The sequence below is a fragment of the Anomalospiza imberbis genome, chromosome Z (genome assembly GCF_031753505.1).
Source record: "Anomalospiza imberbis isolate Cuckoo-Finch-1a 21T00152 chromosome Z, ASM3175350v1, whole genome shotgun sequence".
NCBI lineage: Eukaryota > Metazoa > Chordata > Aves > Passeriformes > Viduidae > Anomalospiza > Anomalospiza imberbis.
Genome location: NC_089721.1, coordinates 35802124 through 35828177, shown reverse-complemented (window position 1 = coordinate 35828177; position 26054 = coordinate 35802124). Strand labels below are relative to the sequence as shown.

Below are 26054 nucleotides of genomic sequence, written 5' to 3'. Positions count from 1 at the left end.
CTTAGCTATGTCCCACCTGCTACAACTACCTCTGTATAGACTTGTTAGATCTTGTCTATTTGATTAGTGTTTCTCTACGAGAACTGCAATCCAACACAGACTGACAGACATTAAAGACAGGTCTTACTAGCATAGAACAGCCCCACTCAGCTCAATAGTCTGTCAGTTTGTGTATGATAGCTGATATTTTCCTGTTCATTGCACCTATCCCAACACTTCTTTCTTCAAATGCATGCTTCTACTTGACAGACAATCTTGAAGGTATGGGGACACATTGTAAGGATGCACTAGATTGTCTAACAACATGTAGGGGCTTCCTTTGCTTAAACTGATAAAGTGCTTAGTACTCAGCGTCAGAAATACGTATTTTAATAGAAAACATAGTAGATTGTCAAAGCCATCAAAATGAGGGAAAAACAGAAGAAAGCAATTTAGAAAATGTTGTGCATGTAAATTGTTTCTGATGAGCATAAGGTAATTCTAACCAACTGTTTACTGCCTCTACTAAGAATAAATTATGTTTCTACTTTATGCCCTTGTACCCTTAAAGCTACCAGCTGCTTGCTTTTCATACATTTCAAAGAGTAAATCACACAATGCTTTTTTAGGAGAAATAGTAACCCACAGTAACAGAACACTCATCTGCTTGTACTTGAATAGGGAAGCAGATGGACACAAACAGTGAATTTTTCCATCCTGTTTTTTTGTTGTAGGTTAACAATAAAATTGGTCTCAACCATCAATTTTACAAAGAATACTTAGCTTGGCTATCAGTGACTCCTCTGTATCACATCTTTTTCAAAAACCACCTTCCTCTCCAAGAAACCAGCCAGAATTCCCATTTTAGCTTTTCTCAACTCGGATGATTTTTGCATTCTTTGGCCAAACTTATCTTCCACACAGCTCTAAACACCACCTATCTAACCCAGCACCTCTTAGCAGTATTTCTACCCCAAGGTCAAGTAAAACATTACTGCAATGAACAAAAACTCAAATATATAGCCTTTAATCATGCTAAAAATCAAGTGTCTCCAATCAAGTTTTGCTTTTATTTACAAAGACAGAAATTTGCAACAAACCAGACATACCTCATAATAAATTTATTTAACAAGGATTAAATCCTGAGACAGCAGAAGTTATTGCTTCACTTAAAAGTTTCAGAAATTGCCAACAGGCATTTATATATTTTTGGCTCCCAATATGAATTCTTCACACAGCACTTCCAAAGCTTTAAATTGTAAGCAAAACACAAAAATCAAAACTGAGGAAGATGGTAAATATCAGTGCAGCTTTAGTTAACTAGCTGTGCATCAGCTAGAGTACAGTACAACACATTTGTTGAGATTCAAGACACAAGAGTTTTAGTTCGTAACTCTGATTTTCAAATAATTAATAGCACTTTTATGTAGGGATTATGCTTTCAAATCAGACACAATCAAGTGAGTTATTAATGCACATTAATGTATAAACCCACAGGTTTTAAGATACTGATAGCCAGTTCATTATGATTACAGTAATTAAACCTCTTACCCTAGTCCATAAGTTGACAATCTTTGTTAATGTCCCTTGCACCAATAACACTGGTTCTTTCCACTATTACACACAACTACAGAACAATCCAAAGGAAAAATACTTGACTGAAGAGTTGTTATCCATCACAGCTCACACAAATTAACTGTCACACAATTTTCTTTCATGTGCTCTGTAAACTTACCAGTCCTAGCATGTTTCTACTCGAAATGATGATGCCTGCTCTGCATGACATTAGGCTATACTCATGAGATTAAAAAAACTATTTAAATTTGTAGCATGGTATTGATATAGCCAAATGCTTTATATATAATTTCGAAAAAAACATTAAGTTCCTTCAGATACACCAAATTCTTTGAATTTCAGAAATTACCCTTAACTATTAACTACTGCACTAAAAACCCTAAAAATCCGTTAAGTATAAAAAAAGAGGTCAGTAGCTTCTGATTTCAAAGTTTGCCAATTAAAATTGGAAGATACTCTAAAACACAGTAATTTATAAAATCCATCCTTTGAAAATAAAATAAGAACAATCCAGAATATTAGACATCTTTACTAGATTACTATTTTAAGTGCTTTTCCTTAAGGAAAGGGAACTTTATTTTAAGAAATAGTGAAATGTATTAGGAAGTGCAATACTGACACTACCAAAAGCTTCTCCAGAGGAGATACCAAAATTAACCAATTCTAATAAATTGGAAGGAAACTTAAAATTTAGAGTAGATTAGTTATAAGACATCCACTTAAAGGAGTGAGGACTTAGCACTCATACCTATGAGAGCAAGTCACATGCTCTTGTGCTTGATAATGAAAGATCCAAATAGGAACAAAACCACAAGATGGTAGTTAGGTTGAACTAAGCCACTCATGCTGTAACACCAAAGACACAGGAAATGGGGTAGAACTAAGTTTTTTAACAGAAACATAGAATTTGGATAAACAATTACCATATCCCATCACAATATTGATTTCTCTGTATTGGGCATTTGCCAAGGACTCAACGCAACCTACATGACTACCACAACTTTCAGTGACTTCATCCAGTGACAAAAGTAATGCTCAGGGACTTTGCCACCTCTGCCATGCTCCCACAGGAACCTTCTAGCTGGAGATCAGACATGAACAGGACGCATAGGATTGGTAGGTGATACTCCGTGTATCAGTGAAGTAAGGTTTTATTTTACATAGTATCAAAATAATTCCATGAAGCCCTTCCATTACAATTGCCACTATTTATTATGCTAATATTACCTCGTCAAGTGCAGTTTTTATTTTAAGAAACCCACTAGCCAAACTGCCACCTCAGTTGAAGAGCCAAGGTGAACTGCATTCAGAGAAGTATCATTATATCCCCAAGACAGCAGTAGTCTTTAAATAGTCAAACTGCCAAAGAAACACCTTTTGCCGAAGTATTTGAAATTCTTGCTGAAGTCTCTGGCATCTTGTTAGAAAGTGCTTGCCACAAGGGCATGCTGCATTAGAGATAACCCTATTAGCCCTGCAGCATTGCTGTCAAAATTAGAAGACAAAAAGGTCATAGGTACAGGACCAGCCAGAAGAAAATGTCCAGTTTGGAAACCTCTCCAGTAAGGCAAAGAGTTGAGGTGACTTTTGATCTTCCCCAAAAAAGTAATGTGCTGCTATGGCGAGGGAGACTATTCCATCAGAACGCTTCTCTGGGGCCTGAAAGTGAGGACAACACAGTCTTTATGATTGTTCCTGACACTTCAACACGAGATCAATTCAGATGCAGTTTTCTTCAGACAGTATCTGTGCAACAAAATCCATCCTGCAGTTTTTTGTTGTCTATGTTAAAACACTTCCTATCTTCAACATATCAGCCTGATTACATGACAAGTTCAATTTGAAATGAACTGGCAACCAGATGTTTAGATATTTAGTGCCTCTGATGTGTTACACAGCTTCCATGTGCTCCTAGTTCAGTCTATCTGTCTGTTTTGCTGGCAAATCAAGATACGGACTCCAACACAGTATGTACGCTGATCCTTCTATGGCAAATCGTGAGGATATACAGCCTCTTCTGCCTAGCTTTGCCTCTATCAGACTTGCAAGGCTTGTCATACTTGAGACTCCAGTCTGCCTTATCGAGTACCCTTTGAGGATTATTTATGTTTAGACAGCTTGGTGCAGGAAGGAAAAATGGACTTACTGAACTTTCAATGATACCTGTAATATTTACTCAAAGGATAAGACAATGTTAAACCTATAGTAAAAACATACAGGTCTGCAAAAAAATATTCCTTTGCAAGTTAGAAGGGTGGGGAGGCAGATCATAAATCTCAGTGAAACAGCAAGGCTGGAAGCCTTGCTTCCAGCTGAAAATAATGTAAAAGAAACTTTAGAAAACAAAGCTTTTACAACTATCTTCAGCTTCAAGACAGGTACATTTTCCACCAAGGATCCTGTAATTTCCCAAAACCAAGCAAACAAGAGAAGAGAAAGACAACTACGCATAATAATAATCAACTCTGAAATAACAGTAGTAAAAGATAAAACTTCAAGATCTGTGAGGTTAAGATCAGAGAAATCAAAACTTATGATTAAAGACCATGCAGACAAGAGAAATATTTTTCCCTTGGCTGTCAAGCTGCTGGACTACTCATGGAAAATATACGGGAGCTGATCTATAAAGCTGATGTATCAAAAGAGGGACACTAGAATTAAGATCTACCAAATAAAGAAAAGCATTAGGAAGTTACTGTGACATTTTTCACACAGGAATGCAGCCATGGTGGGAAGAGGGTGGATCAAGGCATCACCAGGTTTCCAGTGGTGCCGCACTCACCGTCAGTTCCACCCAGAAGTGCCAGGGAGCCGCATACAGCCCGCGGGAGTAGAACACAAAGTAGTCTCCCCCCAGGCTGGCAACCGGCATTCCATCCCCGAGGGACCAGCGGGACAGCGCCGAGCCTGCGCGCGGCCGCACGTACAGGGACATGTGGCTTGGGCCTGCAGGGACAGAGATGTGTGTCCACATGTGTCAACGGGCAGAGGTAGAGTAACCACCTGCCTTCCCACAGAACAGCAGGGCATCCTTGAACTACTATTCATGTCTTCCAAAGCATGACAGAAACGAGTTCGCTAGAGAAGATGCTCCAATTTTTTCTAAGCACTGGGATAAGTGAGATAATGTAACAGAGGAATACAGGACATTTTATAATAATAAATACAAAAAAGTCTTATACATACTAACATATAAAATGCTACAAGATCCAGTTTAGAAAAGACCTTCTGTAAAACGATCAAGACTTACTCAAGACAGATGAGGTTACCAGTCCCAGAAATAAGAACTGCACGACACTACTCACAGCTTCTAGTGTGCCATGAAACTGAATTAATTCATGCTAATTTCAGAAAGCTCACTATCTTGGGAACGGCACTAGAACCTGCAGTAATGGAGTCAAAGCCTGATTTATTATGGGCATAAACACAGATCAGAAACCAGAAGCTTCAGTCACTCACCAGATACTTCAAAGCTTAACCTCACAGAATTCCAGGGCATCAGCTTCTTGGACAGAAGTTTAAACTGAATGGGGCTTCTTGGCAAAATTTCTGGAGCAGGAAGATACCAGTTTTTCCTGTGGTGAAAAAAAAAGTTCCAAGTTATTCTCAAGGCAACACCCTGAGGTACTACACATTAGAAGACATGAAGTTTCTCCATAGTACAGCTGAATGTGTTGCTACTACATGAAATATTCAAAAGGTGTTGATTCTAGCAGAAGGCAGGAAAAATCAGCTTTTGGCCAGACAAATATTTAGAGGGTGTATTAACAGAAAAATAGTCACCAGTGAATCAACTCATTACCTTAATCTGCCTTAAATTACAAAACAAGTGAGTGAGAATATTTTCACCTTCAAACACCTAAACTTTTGCTCTCAAGATTCTTGAGGTGTGAGAAATAGCCACAGCAGTTAGTTTCCTTCTGTGGAGACCTGCTACTCTAAAAATCCTCTGCTGTCAGCTGCAGTGAAAGAAGGGAAGAGAGATGACATATATTCTCCTCCTTTGAAGTGCCCTTTAAGAGGAACCCCCTTCACCTTTTTCTCCACTGGTGCTTACAGCTAATTTCCACACATCAACTTCTACAGCTCCTGCAGCAGACCCATGGCAGAAGACACAGCACCTAGGTAGAAGTTTGTCTTCTGAAGAGGAAGGATTATTTACTTTTAGACCAAGATTATGCCTAGTTTTTCTTCCCTTATGTAAGTGAAATTGCATGAACGACCCCTGTACTTTGCAGTAAAGTGCTCAAGTGAAGCGGAGTTCACACGAACCGAAACATGAAATGCACTGGAAGAATCCAAGGAAGGCCACAGAAGGGAGCCTGCTCCTCACATGGAGTTCTAATGGTGTCATTGATTTCAGGTACATGGGGAGTAATGTGAGATATTCCATTATAATCAAACCCATTAATCCATATACCAGAGTCACTTTTAACCACATTTCCATCTAGATCATGAAATCTTCTGCTTGTATGCTAGAAGAAAAAAAAAAAAAACAACAAACACAAGGATAATGGAGCCTCTGGAGTTTGCAAGAGTCAGACGTGATTCTAAATTATCCTCCGTGTGAATCCTTAAGGTCTACTGCATTTTCAGTAGACCTTTCAGCACTGAACACATATCTGAGTATTTATGAATATAAATGCAAGAATTACTCAGATAAGAAACATACCATAAAAACACCATCAGAAGATGACTGTTTTAGCCCACCTCAAACCACATTCACTTTTTAAATTACCATTGTTTACACAATTCACCCAATTAAAACCCCCTAAAACACCCTGCTCTTCTGACACAGATGAGCTGAACACTGACAGCAAACAAGGGAAGCATTACCAATTGTTTCAAATCCAGGAATAATCATTAGAGCTTTAAAAGCAAGCAAGAAAGGGGATATTAATCCTTGAAAAATCTAAACACTCTTGTAACCAAAAGAGGCAATACAACATGCAAAGCTTTTCTTACCTGGAGAAAGACTCGTTTAGGCTTTGGGTTAGCTGCATCAGAACTGTAAGGAAAGAAGATTCCACTACAAACGAGAATCAGAGTGACTACAAACACAGTAGTTAAAGTTACTAGCGTCATTTTTGTACTTTTGACAAGGTAAATGAAGTTAATCTAGAGAATAAAAAAACAGTCCAGTTATAAAACTGCAACATTTAGATACAAAGCATTACTTGTATAATTCTAAAATTCAATTATGGAACTGAAGGTACATTAAAAAGACATAATTGCAAGTACCACCTCATACAAGACACTTTTTAAAATCTCAGTATTTAAAACTAGTATTTTTAAGATTATTTATTTTATAAAAAGGAATAAAGTGAGTACTTCCTGGAACTTTCAAAACTTTCCTGTTTTTAAAACATGAAAGGGGTGGTTTTTTTTGTTCCTGCCAACAACAACAAAATAAACACCCCAACAGAATCTTTCCAGGTTCTATGGCAGCAGAAAAAGCCCACAAATTTAAGTGTTCTTTTTGAAGTTTGTACATGCATTGTTCAGTCATATATTACACCTAAAATGAATCTCTGCTCAAAATTCAGCATTACTTTCGTATTTTACATCAGTCTTTTCTACATCATCATACCAGCAATATAAGCTCTGCTTCAATGGCCTTCCTTTGACTAATACAAACATGGAATCTTTGACACATGTTCCAGAACTTTCCTATAATGTTTAAGATACTGTAAAATTATCACTAACTTCTAGTATTAATTAAAAAACCCATCTTATTCTAAACTATAGAGAAAGCCTAAGAGTTTTAAACAACATTTACAAATTCTACTTACAAAATAGGAAGACAGGATCATAGTGAAGATCACAATAAATCCTGCTAACACCATATCTGGTGGAATTTCTGAACCACTTCGTCCCATGACAGGTGTAAACATTTCAAACACAGTCCAACTAAGATACAGCATATATAGATAGGGAACAAACATCCCCAGCATGTACATCACAATAAATTTTATTGTGGCACCTATATAGAACAGGAAAAAACAAAAGACAAAAAAGTAGAAGCTTAAAGGGATATAAACACATAGCTTTACGGATATATCCACAAGGATATACTGCTGCAAGTCCCAATACACAATACTGATCCTCATCCCTGACACAGATATGGGAAGAAGATCTCATTTTGCACAGCCAACACCAGTGTAATTTTCAAAACCACCACAAAATTAATCTTGTATTGCAAAAAAAATTTAAACATGTTTTCTGTCCCAAGCATCATTTAAATATTACAATAATTTAATGAACCTTTACTGTTCATCAAAATTCTGATCACTAATTAATATACTCACATACTGTTCTTTTAACCTGAGACATGGAATGTTTTTCAGTGTATTTTTTTAAAGCTTCCCACTCTCTCAAACTGTCTTTAGTTCAATAACACTTTTTTCATTATCAAAATGTGACTTAGTTAATTTGACTACTCAAAGTCAATGTTTGCAATTTCTTTTGCAAGTAGGGGTAGAAGTTTAGAAACATAATTTCTGCCCCTCAAAACCTGTACCTTTCTGGTTGAATTCCTTGTGGATCATCAGCTTAGTGAGTAAAGGAAATGCTACCCATAATGTACAAATGAATGCTGAACAAAGGCCCATCTGAGTCATCACAGCCAATGCTATTGACCAAATCATCAATGAGGCATCAAAAAAAACATCTCCCAGGTACTGCTCATTCACATTCTGTAATAAAAAAGAAGAAATACATTTCATTACTGTGCACATTCCACAGATCCCATCTCATGAGAACATATAGAAAAATCCACATTCCTTGTGAATGTGTATACAATTGTTTTCCTTGGGCAAAACAATTTTGACAAGCATCATCTCACCATCCTCTTACTATACAGAATTATCCATGACAGTGTATTTTTTTATTAGTTTTCTAAATCTGCTGACATAACTTGAAAAAGAGATTACATAGGCTAGGGAAGAAGGAGGAAGGGAATGTACAAATGACAATACCAAAGAATACACAAGGCTAGTGTTTCAGGCGAAGAGTGCCTTTTTCAAAAAAAGTAACACAACATATTAAAAAACTATGGAATACTTACAGGTGAAAAAATTATCTGGACTTCCTCAGAATGTAAACTACTTTTTGAACAGCTGTTAACAGACTTCTTACACAAACACTGTATTAGAGCACAAATATTATACTGATGCCTTTTTAGGTCATGCCACTGGCTGTCACTTCAGAAGTCTGTTTATTAAAATATGTTATTTGTTTTGAATAAAAGACATCATATGTGAGACAACAGCAGATATGTTTCAGGGGGGATGGGGGAAAGAAGAAATGTAACCATCAAAAATATTATTTGCATTGGGTTTCGGTTTTTTTTAAGTTACATAGGCAATCCTGCAGTGTTTGCAGTGCATTATTCCAAACAGCAAACCCTGCTAGCAGCACAAGGGACTTCTTGCATGAACAATGGTTATCAGAAAGTACCTACTTCAGTTTCAGGGCGAGAAGGAAAAAAAAGAGGAGAGTGAAGAAACATACAAGTTGCCAAACCTATTTCAAAACACAAAGCTTTATCAAGTCACAAGATGTTAAGTCATGAATAGGCACTGCCTCTGACAGCCAAGGAAGAGATTGGCTTCCAAAATTTTTATGCAACTTTTAAGTCAAATGCAAGTTACAGAAGCAACATTAACTGTATAGTGTGGTGCAAGCTACAGCATGCAACACTTCTGATTTTCAGATGGTTGATCTGATGATTAGGCAATCAGTAGGCATGAAGTAGATCTAAAGCCTGAAATGTCTTAACAGCTAATGAAAGTAACAGCCAGCTCATCCAGATCACTGGAAAATGGTAACATTGCATCTATTTTATAAATGGCTCATCTTTTCCACAAAGGGAAAACACCAAATACATCTGTTTAGTAACATATGTGTAACACTTAACACTCCCCTTCCCCCAAAAATTTCAACAAACCTACTCCCAGAGAAAGATATGATGGATCCACTCAGAATTTTTCATACATGGCATGAAGTTCTTAAAACTTTCTAAAACACTTGTATTTGGATGACAATTAAGGCTTCCTAAATTCCCTTGTCCAAAACCCATCCAAATGGCTGAGATGGTGTAAGTTACAGCAAGCTGAATGACTAAATATTACTGCACCTAAAACCTCAACCTAGCAGGCCTGAGTAGTCAACTTTTGCCCTGGAAGAGTGTCATCTATCAGATACCTCAAGACTATTAGTATTTAACACAAAACCATATGAGACTATTATAATCTATAATTATGAAATTATTATACAAGTTAAATCACATTGGTTAGTCCATAAAAAAGAATACTAAGCAAAACAGGTAGACAGACAGTAATCATGGCAAATGACAGCAATGGAAACGTAACACACCAAATCCTCACTGAGCTTTGCAGGGGTCTAAATGACTTTTACCTATTGCAGAGAAGAACACAGACAACCAAGACCTCTGTTCCATCTCCAGCTGTGGTCAAAATAACTATAAATCAGAATAATCACAGAATTGTTTAGGTTGGAAAATACCTTTGAGATCATTTGATCTAAGCCTTGCACTGCCAAGGCCACTGGTCAACCATGTCCCTATGTTCCACATCTAGACACCTTTTAAATACCTCCAGGGATGGTAACCCAGCCTTTTCCCCAGGTAGCCTGTTTCAGAGCTTGATAATCCTTTCCATAAAATAAATGTATCTTAATATCTAATGTGAACCTTCCCTGGCGTAACTTGACATTTCCTCTTGTCCTGTTGCTGGTTGTCTGGGAGAAGAGGCCAAATCCCACCTGGCTATACCCTCCTGTCAGGCAGTTGTAGAGAGTGATAATGTGCCCCTGAGCCTCCTTTCCTCTAGCCTGAACAACCCCAGCTCCCTCAACTGCTCCTTACAGGACTTGTGCTCCAGACCCTTGCCCAGCTCCACTGCCCTTCTCTGGACATGCTCCAGCACCTCAGTGTCCTTCCTGTACAGAGGGGCCCAAAACTGAACACAGGATTTGAGGTGTGGCCTCAGCAGTGCTGAGTACAGGGGGACAATCCCTGCCCAGGTCCTGCTGGCCACACTATTGCTGGTACAGGCCAGGATGCCATTGGCCTTCTTGGCCACCTGGGCACTGCTGGCTCATGTTCAGCTGCTGTCACCAGCACCCCCAGGGCCTTTTCCCGTGAGCAGCTTTGCAGCCACTCTGCCCCAGCCTGTGGCACTGCCTGGGGTTGTTGTGACCTAAGTCACAAAGGCTCCTGCCTCTTTTCTGAAACATCTCCTAAAGGTCAAAGCTGCCTTAAATTACATAGCTTTTACCTCTCTGATTCAGCAGAACAATCTCTATGTTTAGATGAAGCAATTTTTTACAGTGACACTTTAAATACTAAAACCCTTTTGCTTTTTTTTTAAGCAGCTCAAATCTTGTCTTCCACAGACTAAACACCTCATTGCCCTTCAACAATAACAACAAAGCCTTGCCTACCTTGTAGAAGAACTTCTTGGCTAGCATGTGCACAAGAATGAGCTTAGCTGCAGCTGCAGTGCCATAGAGAGACACAGAAACATAGAAATGGGTATACCAAGAAAGAGCCCGTCCAATGAAGGAGACAAACGCTGCCACTATGAGGACTGCCACCAGTGTGCACACCCAGCTCGTCAGGGTTAAGCTGAATGCAGTCAGTAACTTCTTCAGATTATGAACAGCTATGAAGAGGAAAAAAGAAGTTTCATTCAACACTTGTGTATTCTACTGCAGGCTATCATTAAAATTTTAATTACCTGATAGTGTAACTACTTTAATGACCGAAATAAAGGGATGCCCTATGAAGATATCTTAACAGCAGAGTTTGCATCACTTAGCCTAATTATTTGCATGCCTATTTGCACACATCTCTGCTGCAATGTTTACTCCCAGAATACTGGTGTATTTTGCAGATTACAGCTTTCTTAATAGCAAGAATTTTACTAGGGGGCTGGTGGAGCCACAGTTCCACTTTTAAGTATACAAAAAAGCTGAACAAGAAACCCAACTAAAAACAACCACGAAAACTCCAAACCAAAATAAAACTCTCCCCCCAAAAAAATACAAAACCAAACCAAACAAACAAACCACCAAAAAAAAAAAAAACCCCAAGCCCCTCTCCTCATTTTCCCCAAGAACAACAAAAAATCTGAGTCATTTTTCTTGTAACATTTTCTTACTCCAAAAATGTTTTCTGGATTTTAGGAGGAGATGGGTGTGATTTCTTAAGCCTTATTTCCTTTAAACAGGCATGTTCCACACATGTTAAGAAGGTCTAACCAGATTCAAGTTGGTTTACACTCTCTATTAAACTTTGCTGTCATTTTCCCCATTTTTTTTCTTGCTTGGTCCTATCTACAGACAGGTGTTGAACAAACATGGCTCTCACACCATATCTGAATTAACAAAAAAAAATTATATGGATACTTGGCATTTTTTTTTCAATTTCCAGATCTTTAAGATTAAATTTCAATCTTCATGAAATGATAAGAGGCAAAATCATGATTCATAAATGCTAGATATCTAGGCTTATCATGTTCTTTCACCATCATTAATATTGAGATGCAAGATTTAAACACAAAGCAACTCCTATGGCATGCTCAACACCTAAAATTTATTTCTGACGTTCAACTAACCAGATGCTGTAACGACCTGAACACTTTTTCACCTACACTTCTGCATTTAGTAATTGCTATTTATTGAAAAGTAATGCAATTTAAAAAAAAAAGCCAAAAATAAAACCAACAAAATACCCCCCAAAAAACAGACAAACCAAAAATCACTTAGACTTACCTCTGGGTTTTGGCTGTAATACTTTTTTGCTTAAATAAGAAAAAGCAATTGCTGATGTGATATAGTTCATAATTGTGCCAACACGAGCAGGATAAGCCAGTACAAATAAACCAAGTATATCAAAGAACACAACATTTCCATGTCGATACTCAAAAGATTTAGCCAACTTTTCTGATGTAGCTAGGTATTTTAAGACAGCCAGAATATTGTCACCTATTAAAAAAGCAGATGCACAATATAATTATATCAATTTCAATAAATTACCACACAGCATTTTTAATATAACCATTCTGAAAAATTGTATAGAAATATCCTCAACAAAGGCATGAATACACAAATTATTATACTCAAATGGGTATTTGACAGTACACACAGAATAGTATTTTCTATCCAGCTGTCAAAATAAATATACTTGGGAAGTCTCATGCACTTAGACACCATCTCAGAGAAGACAACAGTCAGGCTGTCAGCCCATAAACTCTTCTTCACTTCTGATATTTAGCACTGGACTTGAAGGCTAACCCATAGAAGAGTTTATATTTTCCTAATCTTCATCCTCTTCTCCTCACCACCAAGTGAACCCTCCAGGTTTTCAAGACTATGAATTACCTGCCTTTCCTTCCCTACATAACTGTAAAGACAAGGCCGCTATTTTACTCTGTAGCCTCCAGGCATCAATCACCTTTTCCTTTCACACAGTACAGCCAAAACACAGGTAACCAAAACACAGGTAATCATTCTCAACTTTCATTTTGTTTTTACTAGACCATTAAAAGTGCTTACTGTCTGTAAAGTCTGTCTTTTCTTTTTTTTAATCTGTGATATATTTAGTGGGACAAGTTCTACACATAACCATCATGAACACTAAAATCACCTTTCCAATAGGAATTTAGAAGTGTTACTTTCTGTCCTGCAGCTAAATTGGTGCAAGGAAGTGTTTAAAACCCTTACTCATGCTGGCCATCTAAGCTAGCTTCTGTATAAACTTGAAGAATGAATTGTCAAAATTCTGGAGGCATTTAGGATTATGCTAGCTTTTTGGGAAATTAAAGGCCTTTGTCATTTTCTTTACTACATTCTGTCAAACAGCCTGCTATAAGCACAACCTGTTGTAGAAAATAAATCCTGTTTACCCAGTCTGTGCTACCACGTAAGTTTGACTGAGGTCCATTCTAATATAAAAGCCTCTGTTGGCAGATTAGTCTCTATGCCACCAACCTACTCAAAAGCTTCTGATGAGAAACATTAACCAATAGTGGGACTTAGTGAGATAAAAGGAACACAGAATGCTGAACAATCAGATATCACTGGAGAGACAATAACTTTGATTTGAAAGCAACTGCAGAATCTAATTAACATCACTGGATGCTGACAAAGTTTATATTCCCAAGTTGACCAAATATATTTCCTTTTTATTTAAAAGGTGTGTATTCAGTTAATTCTCTGTTCTTGAGAACACAACCAACATATACTAAATATGTAATTAAAATTATCAATTTACCCTATAGCAGTCTTACAGCAAAATGAAAAAGCAGCTACAGTACTAGTCTTTGGTAAATTACTGTATCATTAAAATACCAACCTGCTCTCTGAATGGAATCTGTCAAAATTCTGTCTGATGTGTCATACTCTGTATGGTAAATGTAGCCATTTTCAATAAAAGCCAAATCTATTCCTTCAGAAAGAAAAGCAGCATTTTTAAAATCTATGCAATCCTGAAACCCCAAAACAAGTATGTGAAAGCCTCCCATATACTTCACAGAAAACACTGCTCTCTACTTTGTAATCCAGTCATTATCCTTAGAGATGAACAAAGTAGTCTTCTTTACAGAAGGAAACCTAACTGGACTTGCAGTGTCTTTAAAAGAGAACAGCTTTAAAACATTTTAAAGTATCTGTCATTTTGCATGTACCAATTCCTATGACATCTGTACCCAACTGGAGAAACACATGAAAGTACCAGATCATCTCAGCTTCAGAAAAGATGTACAAGGTACTTGCTAAATGCTTACTTGCAGCACTTCAATAAATGTTCATGATGAAAATAAATAAAAAGCAGCACTGCGAAACTACAGAGTACCTTCTCAAAATACCAGGTGCCTTATTTGTACTTCTAACATGTAAACCAAATTTTTTAAAATTATTTACCAAAACCCAAAGGTTATTCTGCTTCATTAGTTATACAGTCAGTGTATCCCATTCACCTGTTCAGCTGCATATGCAAAAAGCTGCTACCTGCAATCTGAATTCTCACAGTTTTTGGGAAATTAAATCTCAATTCTGAGGAATGAACCAGTTGTTAAACCTAATTTTTTTTAATTGGTTTATTAAAAAAACCCCAGAGGTCAGTGAGAAATCTTTCACCATACAGGTACAATTCTGAACAAATAAGACATTATACAAAATTATTAATTTTCTACTTTCTACAATCATTTTTCTACTTCATTTTCAGACTAGAAGTGTACTTCAGAACAGCACAGAATATGCCAGAACAACTGCTTTGTACTAATAATCAATTCAAAAATATTGCTCTTCTTGAAAATGACCTGTCGTAGATAACAAGGACTATATGGAAGTTTACAGTCTTTTGAACTGTGTTCACATTGAGTGAACATTTTGCATTTCCTTCCCACTGTTCATTCTCCACAGAAAGGATAGCAACCTGTAAACAGATCAGCAAAACTAAAAAGCTTCTCTCCTGTCCTTGATTATGGACAAAAAAAAAACCCACCAAAACCCCCCAAAAACCAACAACCAAATCTCCCAAACAAAACATCACCACCATTAACGAAAAATACCAAGCCACAACCACCAAATAAAAACAACAAAAAAACCCAGTAACAATAAAAAACCCCAACCAAACAAAACCCAAGGGTAATGAAAATGCATTAGTGACTATGTCACTATCTCTAAAGAAGATTATTTTGGTATTCCATTAGATACAGACATTTCATTCCTGCAATCAGGTTATTAATATCATGTACCAAAATGTTTCAAAATAGAATATTTAATAGAGTACTGCTAATTCCTGGAGTATTTTCCTGGTTTTCAAGAAACTTTTCTATCATGAAGCTTCTTTCTGGAAAACACCAATCATCTAAAAACATCCTTAGCAAACTATATGACAAACACAATCTAAGAACTCTTTCCTTAGGAAAGGAACAAGGAAATTCCCTCTCAGTGTGACAAACACATCAAATCTAAGGATGTTCACGCAGTAAACCACAGAACAGTGTCCTTGTTATAAAAATGTAATGTTTATTGACATGCCTTTTGATAACATACCTGGAACGTTGCCAAAATCCCTGTAGATACGGAAGTCCGTATCTGCTGGGATAATGCCACTTTGAAATATTTCCTGTGCCACCACTGAGGCAAAGGGATGTTTGGCTGCAACTACATATGCTTGTACCAACCAAGGGTTCTCAGGTCCTAACAAAAGATGAGCAGAAAATTCACAGCAAATATTTTTTGAACTTCAGTTAGGATATGCAGTCTCATGGTAACAAATAACACAAAGTAACTTCCTGGAGATTTAACACTCTTGCCCTGCAGAGCATATAGTAAGTACAATTGTGTTGGATGAATTACTCACACTTGAGAGAAAGAATTAGCATCACCTGAGGGGAAAAAACTAAGCCACTGTTGCCTCCTGTGTTCAGTGGCAGAACAGATAAACCATGTCCCAGAAAGACCTAGTATTAATGAAGAAGTCACAACCTTTAGCCAAGCTTCCAATCCATCATGTATGTATCACATCAATACTGCTGTTTAGAAAAAAGTTTCTCCCCCTAAAGCATTCAGTGCAAGTAAACAGCTAAGCAGCTTCATCAGTACAAGAAAATCTGAAGTCCAGCTAGGATGGGGGAAAAGGTCTAACCGTAGCCTACAAAACAAAGAAGTTTTGCTGTTTCCTGAACATGAGATGGAGTTGTAATACCAACATCTTCCTGCCAAGATTTTACAAGAACTGCTGTGAAAAATAAATAGAACATGTGAAAGTATGAGTATTAAGGTATGTGTACTATCCAAACACTTTTCTCCTTTTTATCTTGAAGTAAAAGGGAAACACAACTTCTATTCTGCCCTCCACAGGCTTCCCACCTATGAAGCAACTTCTGTGGTAGTGCTTTAGCCTTTAACTATCTAAAGACTGAGAACAATTTAATTGCTGCGCAGGACTGGGAAAAAGGCACAGAGGTTGTCTTTTGCTTATGAATAATTTTCAATATTCCTTCAAGTCTGCATAGTTTATTATCAAATTAACCTAGTGTAGAAATTGGACACAATACAAGCTCATACCTGTTTGAAAAACAAGTTCTTTTCCTCCTACACCTGCTGCCTCCAGGTTAATAAAAGCTCTGATTGATTTAGCCCACTCATGTTGTGTAATGAAGCCATGACTAGCCTTGATGGGAAAACAAAAAATATAGGTCAAACATCTACCAGACAAGCCTATATGTTATTTTCCATCATTCAAGACTGCATATAACTCAAGGCACAAGGCAGAAAACACAAACAGATGCAGAAAATACAAGTCTTCTAATTAAACTAATAAAGACAATATCGTTAATCCATCTGCATGCTTCCCTTTGAAATTATAAACATTCTCCTCAGAAAAGAAAGGTAATAAATTACTATTTCAAGAGATTAAACACAAACTATATCTTTCATTTGTTAAGAGTTTTAATATACTGCTTTGATGTATAATTTCTAATTCTGGCACATTCTCACCTGTAAAATATTTTCTTCTGCACCGTTAAATAAGAATATGACAGCATGCTGCAGGGACTCTGATGATTTTGAAAGTGTGTTAAGTATTTCAAGCATCACTGCACAGCTAACAGCATCATCACTGGCACCTTAAAATAATCAGCAAAATAATAGGGCTTACAACAAACACACAGATTTGCAATAAAGGCAAGAGAGGAAAAACGGTTTATGCTATTTCAGTTTTAATATAAATGCAGTACAATTATGTTAAGCTTTAGTATATTTTCTGGTACTGCTTGTACCCTCTATCTATACTAGTTGAAAGCAACAGCTGAAAGAAAAATTATGTTCAGACGTTGGGCAAGTGAATGACAAGATATAAGATCCAACACTACTGTTCAAGAGAAGCAGACTAACCAGGTTACTAGGAATGCAATGTGATAATTATCTATTTTCCTAAATACAATATGAACAAATAAGGATGTAATTTTCATTGTCAACACCCTCAAATTTTGTGACTCCCACACAAGTCACCCTGAAGTGCTCTACACTGTTACACTGCATTCAACCAGGAGGACAAAACCTCAAAGTAACATAAAGCTAAGATTGCAAAATAAAGCTAAGGAAATACCAGAATTAAAAGCCTCCACTAGGTATACATTTAAATAAAAGATTTTCATGATCAGATGCTTTTCACCACCCTTCTTTGCAGAAACCCCTTTCACTCTAATCCCTGTTATCTTTGAGTTTATCACCCAACACTAATATCTCACACCTCCCACGCCCCACTGGTTTTTCATCTTGATTAAGCAGCCATCTTTTAGTCAAGGACTCCCACATTCCTCACTTCGGTGCAAGCTGTAGCACCTCCCTGTCCCACTCTAATAAATAAAATTTGGGAGAAAACAGAAATTTGAACGTCATTCCCGTGGGCCTGGTTTGCACGCATGTTGCTGACATGCACTAAGATGCCAACAACGGTTTGTTCAGGTGTCAGCATGCTATTTAGGTACACTTGTTAGCTGCTCAAAATGTTCAATTTACACATAAAAGAAAAAAAAGAGCAGCTTTTCCAAAGCTTGTCACCAGGCAAAACTTAAGAAGTATCTGCTACGAAAAGGACATATTCCTAATATAAACATAAATCTTAGTCTAGGTTTAGTTTATTGCACAGAATAAATAAATGTGAAATCTTTTCAATACACCATTCCTACCTTATTTCTCAAAAATTATGGCCCTGTTCTGAGAAAAGCTTTCCATATATCGCCACCCAAATACATGATTTAAAGCCCTGATTGTCACAGGTTTTCACTAATTTCACAGAATATCACAGAACATTCTGAGTTAAAAGAGACTTTAACTGCTACCCCAGTTTATCAGGAGTCTGCCCTTAGTCACACTGAGTTATTTTATTTAAAATGCTGTATTGCAAACTCAGCAGATGCATATAGTTTACAGTGCGGTTAGTCATTTGTCTACCTTGCTGTGAGGCTAAGAAAAATAAAAGTTATTGGCTTCAAGAGCCATACAGATTTACATCTGATAAAAGTAGTCATGCTGCCATAGACTATTACACAAACTTGCAGAGAAACTATACCCCAATACCTCATACACAAGAAAATTAACAGAAGGTTGTAACAGATTTTACGGCAGATATCGGTAAACTAAGAAAACCACATTATGTCTGCAATGATAATTTCAAGGATGTTTTTGCTGTCGAGTTTATCAGAAAAGAATGAAATAGGCCATATAAACTGAAGAGTAGTAGAATCAGAACAAGAGACATATTTTAGGACTTCACAGTTCATGTTTTTTCCTTCACAAGGAACACAAGCTTTCTAAAATAAATGATTTACTGAGGTTTGCTTCGCGTGTTTTGTGCATATAAGCACCACAAGCAGATTATATTTTATTATCTGATTTTCAAACATATTACTCACTGATCTTTGAGTCATGCTGATTCTGGTTAAAAGCCCACCTTTCTGGTAATGAAAAAAAGGGTTGTAAGCAATTAGCTAAGAGAAATACGGGAGAAAAAAAAGACTTAGGTAATGTGCAAGTGGCATACTAAGAAAACAAAAGGCAGAGCACCTCCTAGGCTGCTTTGTGATTAAGAACAAGCACAGAGGATGATTTCTAGCTCCTCTGCAGTTTTCTGTAAAATCCTATTAAAACCACTTCTATGTTTTTGGCACTTCTGTGCAAGGTTGGTGGTATATTTTAGTGTCTGAGTAACTGTAAAGAAAATAACTGATGTTTTATAATCCACAGAAATCGACACACAATTTACATAGGACATAAATTTTAAAACAATTTTTAATTATCATAGTACTACGCTTGTGATATACTCTGAGTCTAGGTAGACATACATAGATTATACATACAGTAATTAGCATCTCTGCAGTTCCTCAGTCACAGAGCATGTATAATAATCATGCATTTATTAAGCTTAATTTTGAAGCTCACGTTGTACAAATAAGATTGAGGAGAAAGAGAAGTTCTATATACTATTTATGGACAGAAAAAAGGCAGGAGGAGTCCAGCAAAAGCTTTGTTTCTCTAGCTAACACTCAACTGTTTCCTTAATAATGAAGACTAGTCACATGTGCTACAGAACAGAAGGCTCACCACCAAAAAAATAAAATATTGCATGGGATGTAAATGAAGAAACTCTAGCAAAAGCTGCACTGTTGGTGTGTGCCATGTGTGGGTGTTTTTCAACTGTAATAACAGGCACACACCTGTGGCTGAGTGTTACAACAAATTTTGTGTTTTAGATCCCTACCTTCCCAGATTCGTTAAACCCACAAATTTACAAAGCAGTTTACACCCTTGCTGCAGTAACAATTTAACCAGATTAGATTTTAAAAATATAGAGGAACAAAAATAAGAGAGTACGCAACAGTGACAGTCAAACTAGAATGAAAAGATATACATGCTATCATGGTAACAGTACTCCAGCCTTTGATCACTACAGTCTTTTGAGACAGAAGCTTTGAATGTGGAAAAAAAAAATTGGCATATTTTAAGCATATCAGACTGAACATCTGAGACACCAGCAAAAAGAGGGGAAAACAGGCTCATTACTGGGGGTGGGCATAGTCTCTTGCACAAAGCATCCTGTGAAAGGAAAACCAGGATTAAGTAAGTACAGAAGTACGAAAAGACCTCGACAATGGGTGGAAACAGCACCCGAATGATATGCATAAGCAGTGAATTATAAGAAGGGCAGATATAACCAAACTTCCCAGAAATCTAAATAAGCATCTGTACCAGAAAGTCAGAGTGAAATCCTGAGTTTAACAGGATCAACCTGTCACTCTAAACAATGAATTTCACTGAGACCAAGTTGACTAGCTGACAAGTGCATTATTCTCATGAGGATATTTGGTAGGAGAAATCCATGAGCCAAGCTCTGCGGCTCATGTCACACACAGAAACATGGAACAAGCACATGGACCTACCCGGGGTATTTGGTACGGAATCAAAGTGACAATTGGATAACACTGCATGCTCGGCTCCATTGCGAGGTTCCAGCTTCACTACCACATTGGTTATGTTTGCATAGTAACTAGTAAAGCCTCCTAAAAAGTCAATGCTGAAGGAGCCCGTGGGCCTCTGTATGTCTACAGATATCTTGTGAGCATCCGTGCTTTCTCTTTCCATTCCCCTGATTTGTTCTAAGAGGTAGTTAACTGCAAGAACTTCATTTTCTGGACTTCCAACTGTTCTGGGCCCAATTGCTGTAAGGTTGTCAAGATATCCCCTGTAAGACAGAAATTTAAACTTAAGCATCAATACATTCAACATTTAGTATGTAACTTACCTACAACTGTAACATTTCTGTAGATGGTTCTATTTCAAAACTCAAGATAAGCAGAAGAGGCTAAAGCCAGTGTAGATGGTAACTTGTAATGGGCATACAAGCCTGATCAGGACTTCTTATTTTTAACTATTTACCGTGATTATTAAGCCGTGATATTGGCTTTCTGATCTGAACATATCAATTTAAAAAGAAACAGAAGGGTGAATGGAGGAGCTAAAGATTTTACCTTTAGCGAGGTTATGTATACGCATATATGTCATTTTCTGAATGTCTGAAAGAGCATACTTTTATCAAGACATACACCTGACGCCAACACTCTAAAACTGAAATTACAGTGGTAGTTTTAGTCTTCCCGACGTCTCGGCGACACAACAACTGAAAACTTGCAAAGAAGCTTTCCCAGACACTGAGCACCACACGAGACTACTAGAACTAAACTATGGGGGAGGCGCTGTTCCATCAGCTCCGAGCTCTCGCCAGGGCACAGCGCGACTCGACCCCTCTGCCACGGACCGCCACCCACCCGCCGGCCCCGCCGTACCTGGCGCGGGAGGCGCTGAAGTCGCGGGGCCCGGCGGCGGCGGCGGGCGGGCGGCTCAGCAGCTGCCGGTGCGACACCTGTGCCAGCGCCCGCAGCCCCAGCAGGTACAGCAGCACCAGCGGCGCCCCCCGCGCCTCGGGCAGCAGCAGCAGCTGCCGCCGCCCGCCCCGCTTCTTCCCGACCGCGCCGGGGTCGCCGTCCTCCCGCGGCGGCGGGCGGCGGCGGTCGCGCTGTGCGGCGGTGGCGCGGAGCCGCCACCCGGACGCGTCGCTGCCGCGCTCCATGGCCTCACCGTCCGCCCGCCCGACCGGCGCGCAGCCGCCGTACGGGCACGGGCGAAGGTCAGAGCGCGGCCCGGCCCCGCCCGCCGCTCACGTGGCCCGGCACTGGGCCTGGCGGCGGCCGTGGCGTGGGTGGCGGTGCTGCCGCGGCTCTCGCACAGGCAGCAGCAAGTCACCTGCTCCGATCGCCCTACCTAAGCAGGGTCATCCCAGAGCACATGGCACAGGATTTCTCCATACTGTTCTTGAATATTCCCCATGAGGGAAACTCCACACCTTCTCTGGGCAATCTGCTCAGTCACCTGCACTGTAAAGAGGTTCCTCATGGTCAGGTGGAACTTCCTGTGCATAATTTTCTGCCCGTTGTCCTCTTGTCTTCTGCCCACTTATCCTATTGCTCGGAGCCACTGAGAAGAGCCTAGTCCATCCTCTTGGCACCCTCCCTTCAGAGACTTACTGATAAGGCTGCCTCACAGTCATATTTTCTTGAGGCTGAACAAGCCCAGCTCTCTCAGCCTTTCCTCATAAAAGAGATGCTCCAATTCTTTAGTTACCTTTGTGATTCTCTGTTGGACCTGCTTCAGGAGCTCCATGTCTCTCTTGTCCTCAGGAGCCCATAACTGGGCACAGCCAGTGCAGCTGGGCCTGCATTTGGCTACATGCTGAGGCTGGGAAGCCCTCAGCAGTGGTTGCCCATGGAAAGCGGTGGCCTGGCAGTGGTGAAGCGCTGGGCCTACTGTCCAGCCACAGCTCCAGGGTGAGTGTCCACCTGACCCTGCACCTGACCAAAGACTGCCTTGTGCACTACGTGCTGCATCACCTCGCTTGCAAAGGTTTGCAAGGCTTTCCCTGGTTTCCTGCTTATTTTAGTTGTTTTGTTTGTTTGGTTGGTTTTGTTTTTGTTAAAACAGAAAGGAAAGTTCACAGAAGTAAGAGTAGGGCCACACAGGGGAGCAGCAAAGTGCCACAACCCTAACTGTAATCTAAAACTAACCCTAAAAAACATGAAGTAAGAGCACTAGTGGTTCTTGCAGGGTTTCCACCTCCACTGCATTACATCTTTGACTGGAGCTCAGGTAGGCTGGGTGCAGAGCAATAGCGCCAGGAGGTGCTAGTGAATAGTGGCTCCAGGGAACTCATGCCAAGGAGAGCACCCGTGAGGATGGGGCCCGAGCAATGACAAGGACCATCACTCATGCAGCACTCCACATGGTTCTTCTGGGGGGAGAACACTTATGCTTGCTCTCACACTGTCTTTGAATGATGGCACAGACCTGTTTGTGGTGCTTTTCCCTATGTTTATCATACTGCTTTCCAGTGCTCTTCACCATTTTTGAAGATATCCTAAAAGATACTTATTTTTTGCTTTGTGATGTAATCTGGAAACAAAATATGTAATGATCTAGAGAAATGGCAATTTCAATAAATCCAGTGGTGCAGATAAACAATGAACACTGCTGCTTTCTACCCTGCCCTTGTTGGCAAATGAAAACTAATAGGATTTGCAATACTCTTTGGAATTACAAAATCTGGAAAAAATGGTGGACTGAAAGGTGATGACTATGCTCTCTGCACACCCCAGGTTCTTTAGGAAATTTCCATAATCAGGCTTAGCAAGTTTTCTGATTTGCTTCACTGCATCCTCAGTACAGACAAGATTATTGATGACAATTTATGATTTACAACTCCTGATTAAGCTACAACCCAGTAACATGGTTCTAGGCAGAGAGGCTTGATTTATTCTGTTTTGTTCAGTTTTTCTTCCTTTCTGCTTTTGTCTCACTTACCTATGTTGCCTATTTCTTCACAAGCAGACAAACATACCTACAGGTTAAGTTCTCAAAAGTAGATGTTACATTAGAAACTATTATGAAAAGTTCCAATATATTTTTTTCTTAAAAATACCAGTGCAGAATTAGTCCAGTGAAAGGCTTGCAACACAAATAACAAAACAATACAAAACAAAACAAAATCAGATGAGACCTCCCCCAATATTTCATTGAATGGAAACTGCCCTTTGACAATGTCATATTAATAGCCTGTATAATGTTAAGGTAGTATTATTAATATACTTAGGATAATATGGTTTTAAAGAAAGATGGACCTGTTATTGAGTGTAGGTCTCTATTTCTCCTTTGAAATTCTTGTGTAGGTCTTGAAGTTATATAGAGAAGACAATCAAGGAATCAAATACAGGCTTTCATGTCTTATTTTGATTTAATGGATAATATCATCAGCGTTAAAAAACTGGGGGGCCACCACTCTCGAAAGACTCACCTAAGCAGCTTTATGCAGGGCCAGTAGCTCTCCAGCAACATATTTTTCTTCGTATCAATTTTACTATGTCTACATTATTTATCTGAAGCATTGTGTACAGTTTGAGAAGTAGGAGCTACACATCATTTGTTGATGCGTAGCTCTTTCTTTTGGCTCTGTGTGTACATAAGGATTGGAATTGTAGAAAAATTTCATTGTCTTCTTAATTATTTTCCTTTTATTTTTTGGGCAATATTTGAACATTAAACCATCCCCTTTTAAGAAAAAAGTCTTGACCATACTAATTCTGGTGACAGACATATTCTTATAGATCAAAACAATTTTAAAAATTCTGTCAATTCAAAATTCAGAAGCAATTTTCTGCTTTAGATCAGAAAGACTTTGTATGTTTGAAAGACCAACAGCCCTTTTATCTTCTGTTCAGAGTACAGTATTTGGGAGGGCACTGTGCGGTATGAATTAGGCTGGAATTATAGTACTTACATGTTTTGACATGACTGCAATATCTAGGTCAAATACGTCAACAAACACAGTGCCCTTTATTGCTCTGTTAGTCTGGAATGACCAATTTAAGATAATTAGATTTGATTTCCAATCAAATTATTCAGCATAAATTCAGTTTGACTTTATGTCAAAGAAGGCTGGTGTTTAACCTAGTATCTTGCAATCCAAGCTGGTTCATTTTGTCAGCTCACAAAAGAGGAAAATCCCATGTTCAGTAATCCCATGAGCATCAATTATACTTGTAAACCTTGTTTTAAGCAGAAAAAGTAAAAAGACAATTCCTTATCGATAAAGACTATGGGTTGGATTTGTTTTTTAGTTTAGTAGCAAAAGTAAGTTAAGTCATAGCAGGTTAGCATTCTTGCTTAACAAAAAAGTACATATATGAATGTTTTATACGCTAAGGCCACCATCAGCTACTTAGGGCAAGAGAACTAGAACACTGTCTTCAGAAGAACATTCAGTTTTGACCAAAAATAAATAGTGATAATAGGTAAGTTGTTCCCATTGTCACTTTTCTTAGTAAAGTGTGATTTACTTGTGGTATTAATTTCTGAGCCTCCATTTTCTATTCATCGTATCTTCTTATATCATTGACCAATAAATTGAAAATCTCTTTATTACAAGATGTCTAGTCTAGTGTAGGTGTTAATACATCATGATTAAGACCCCTTTTACATTCATCTTCAAGCTTAAGTTTTATAAACTGGTGATTTTCCAGCCCTTTCATCTTCCTGCTAACCATTCTGATGATTTCAAGTTTTCTAGTAACTTACGTGCATTGCTAAACCAAAAGAAGTAGCATTGCAGCACCTACACCAGTGACACATACAAAGGTAAGACCATTGCTACTCTGCAGGGAGGCAGAGATGTTTATTTGCTTTAACATAAACATGTTGCCACAGCTTTGAAGTGACAGTTCTGTGCAGCCGTCTTGGGAATCTGATTTTGTCACTGCAGCATATTGCAGCCATCCACTCAGTGTCCCACATCTTCTCTGACAGACCAGCTTTCAGTGAAATTTGGACTCAGCAAGAAACTCTATGAGGAAGAAGAATCAGATTTTACATACTGAGTTTCCAGGGCCTGTTACGTCAGCCTTTCCTTAGTCACACATGCAGGCTTGGAAAAATCTTGCTTCCTGCACAGAAGGTGGTGTTGGATCACTGAGCCTTGCTGCTGCAATGGAGCTAGATTTTTACTCCTCCCTTAGGCACAGATCTTTCATCTCTTCAACCATATATCCAGCAGTTACCTCACTCCTGTAACCACAGTGTTGTAACAAGAAGCTCATATTCAATTAATTTTCTGCCCTGTCTTCTAGGTGGATTTTTTTGGGCACTACTGCCAACAGTCCAGTTCCTGTCCCTTAATTGTGGCCTGCTTCTTATTCTGTGTACTGTAAATGTTTGCCTTGCAAATTTTGTAAGCATTCAGTATTGCTCTGAGTCAACACACATTCTTCTTCATTATCTGTTGCCATCCTGGTCTTAAACATGAAACTAGGAAGAATATTTTCAAGAGAATTGAAAGTGCAAGAATCCATCCTTCTAGAAATACA

At 38.5% G+C, this 26054-nt stretch overlaps 1 protein-coding gene and 1 long non-coding RNA gene across 3 annotated transcripts; both read right to left on the bottom strand.

Moving 5' to 3' along the window:
* Positions 1 to 1084: 1084 nt before the first annotated feature.
* Positions 1085 to 21736, bottom strand: ERMP1 (endoplasmic reticulum metallopeptidase 1). Of its 2 annotated transcripts, none has more exons than XM_068176821.1 (15): positions 21432 to 21736; positions 20529 to 20830; positions 17086 to 17213; positions 16654 to 16759; positions 15637 to 15783; positions 13934 to 14026; positions 12352 to 12564; positions 11020 to 11240; positions 8075 to 8249; positions 7347 to 7537; positions 6520 to 6672; positions 5827 to 6029; positions 5014 to 5129; positions 4337 to 4500; positions 1085 to 3213 (listed from the first exon to the last, which is right to left on the bottom strand). In XM_068176821.1, exons 1-15 carry the CDS (start codon positions 21713 to 21715, stop codon positions 3049 to 3051), a joined length of 2661 nt encoding a protein of 886 aa, XP_068032922.1. In that variant the 5' UTR covers positions 21716 to 21736; the 3' UTR covers positions 1085 to 3048. The 2 variants fall into 2 exon arrangements, with proteins under 2 accessions (XP_068032922.1, XP_068032923.1); XM_068176822.1 differs by lacking the exon at positions 21432 to 21736 and adding an exon at positions 21117 to 21261.
* LOC137465086 (uncharacterized) lies at positions 5380 to 5820 on the bottom strand. Its single transcript, XR_010994557.1, has 2 exons — positions 5612 to 5820; positions 5380 to 5513 (listed from the first exon to the last, which is right to left on the bottom strand). It is a non-coding gene; the product is annotated as an uncharacterized lncRNA (long non-coding RNA).
* Positions 21737 to 26054: the final 4318 nt, after the last annotated feature.

What these genes read in the sequence shown, in the direction of transcription:
- ERMP1 (XM_068176821.1), bottom strand. Translation starts at nt 21,715, where the DNA reads ATGGAGCGCGGCAGCGACGCGTCCGGGTGGCGGCTCCGCGCCACCGCC. An exon ending in TTCAGCGCCTCCCGCGCCAG is followed by an intron (nt 20,831 to 21,431) that starts GTACGGCGGGGC and finishes TCTGTCTTACAG; the next exon opens with GGGATATCTTGACAACCTTA. An exon ending in CAAGGAATTCAACCAGAAAG is followed by an intron (nt 7,538 to 8,074) that starts GTACAGGTTTTG and finishes TGTTCTATATAG; the next exon opens with GTGCCACAATAAAATTTATT.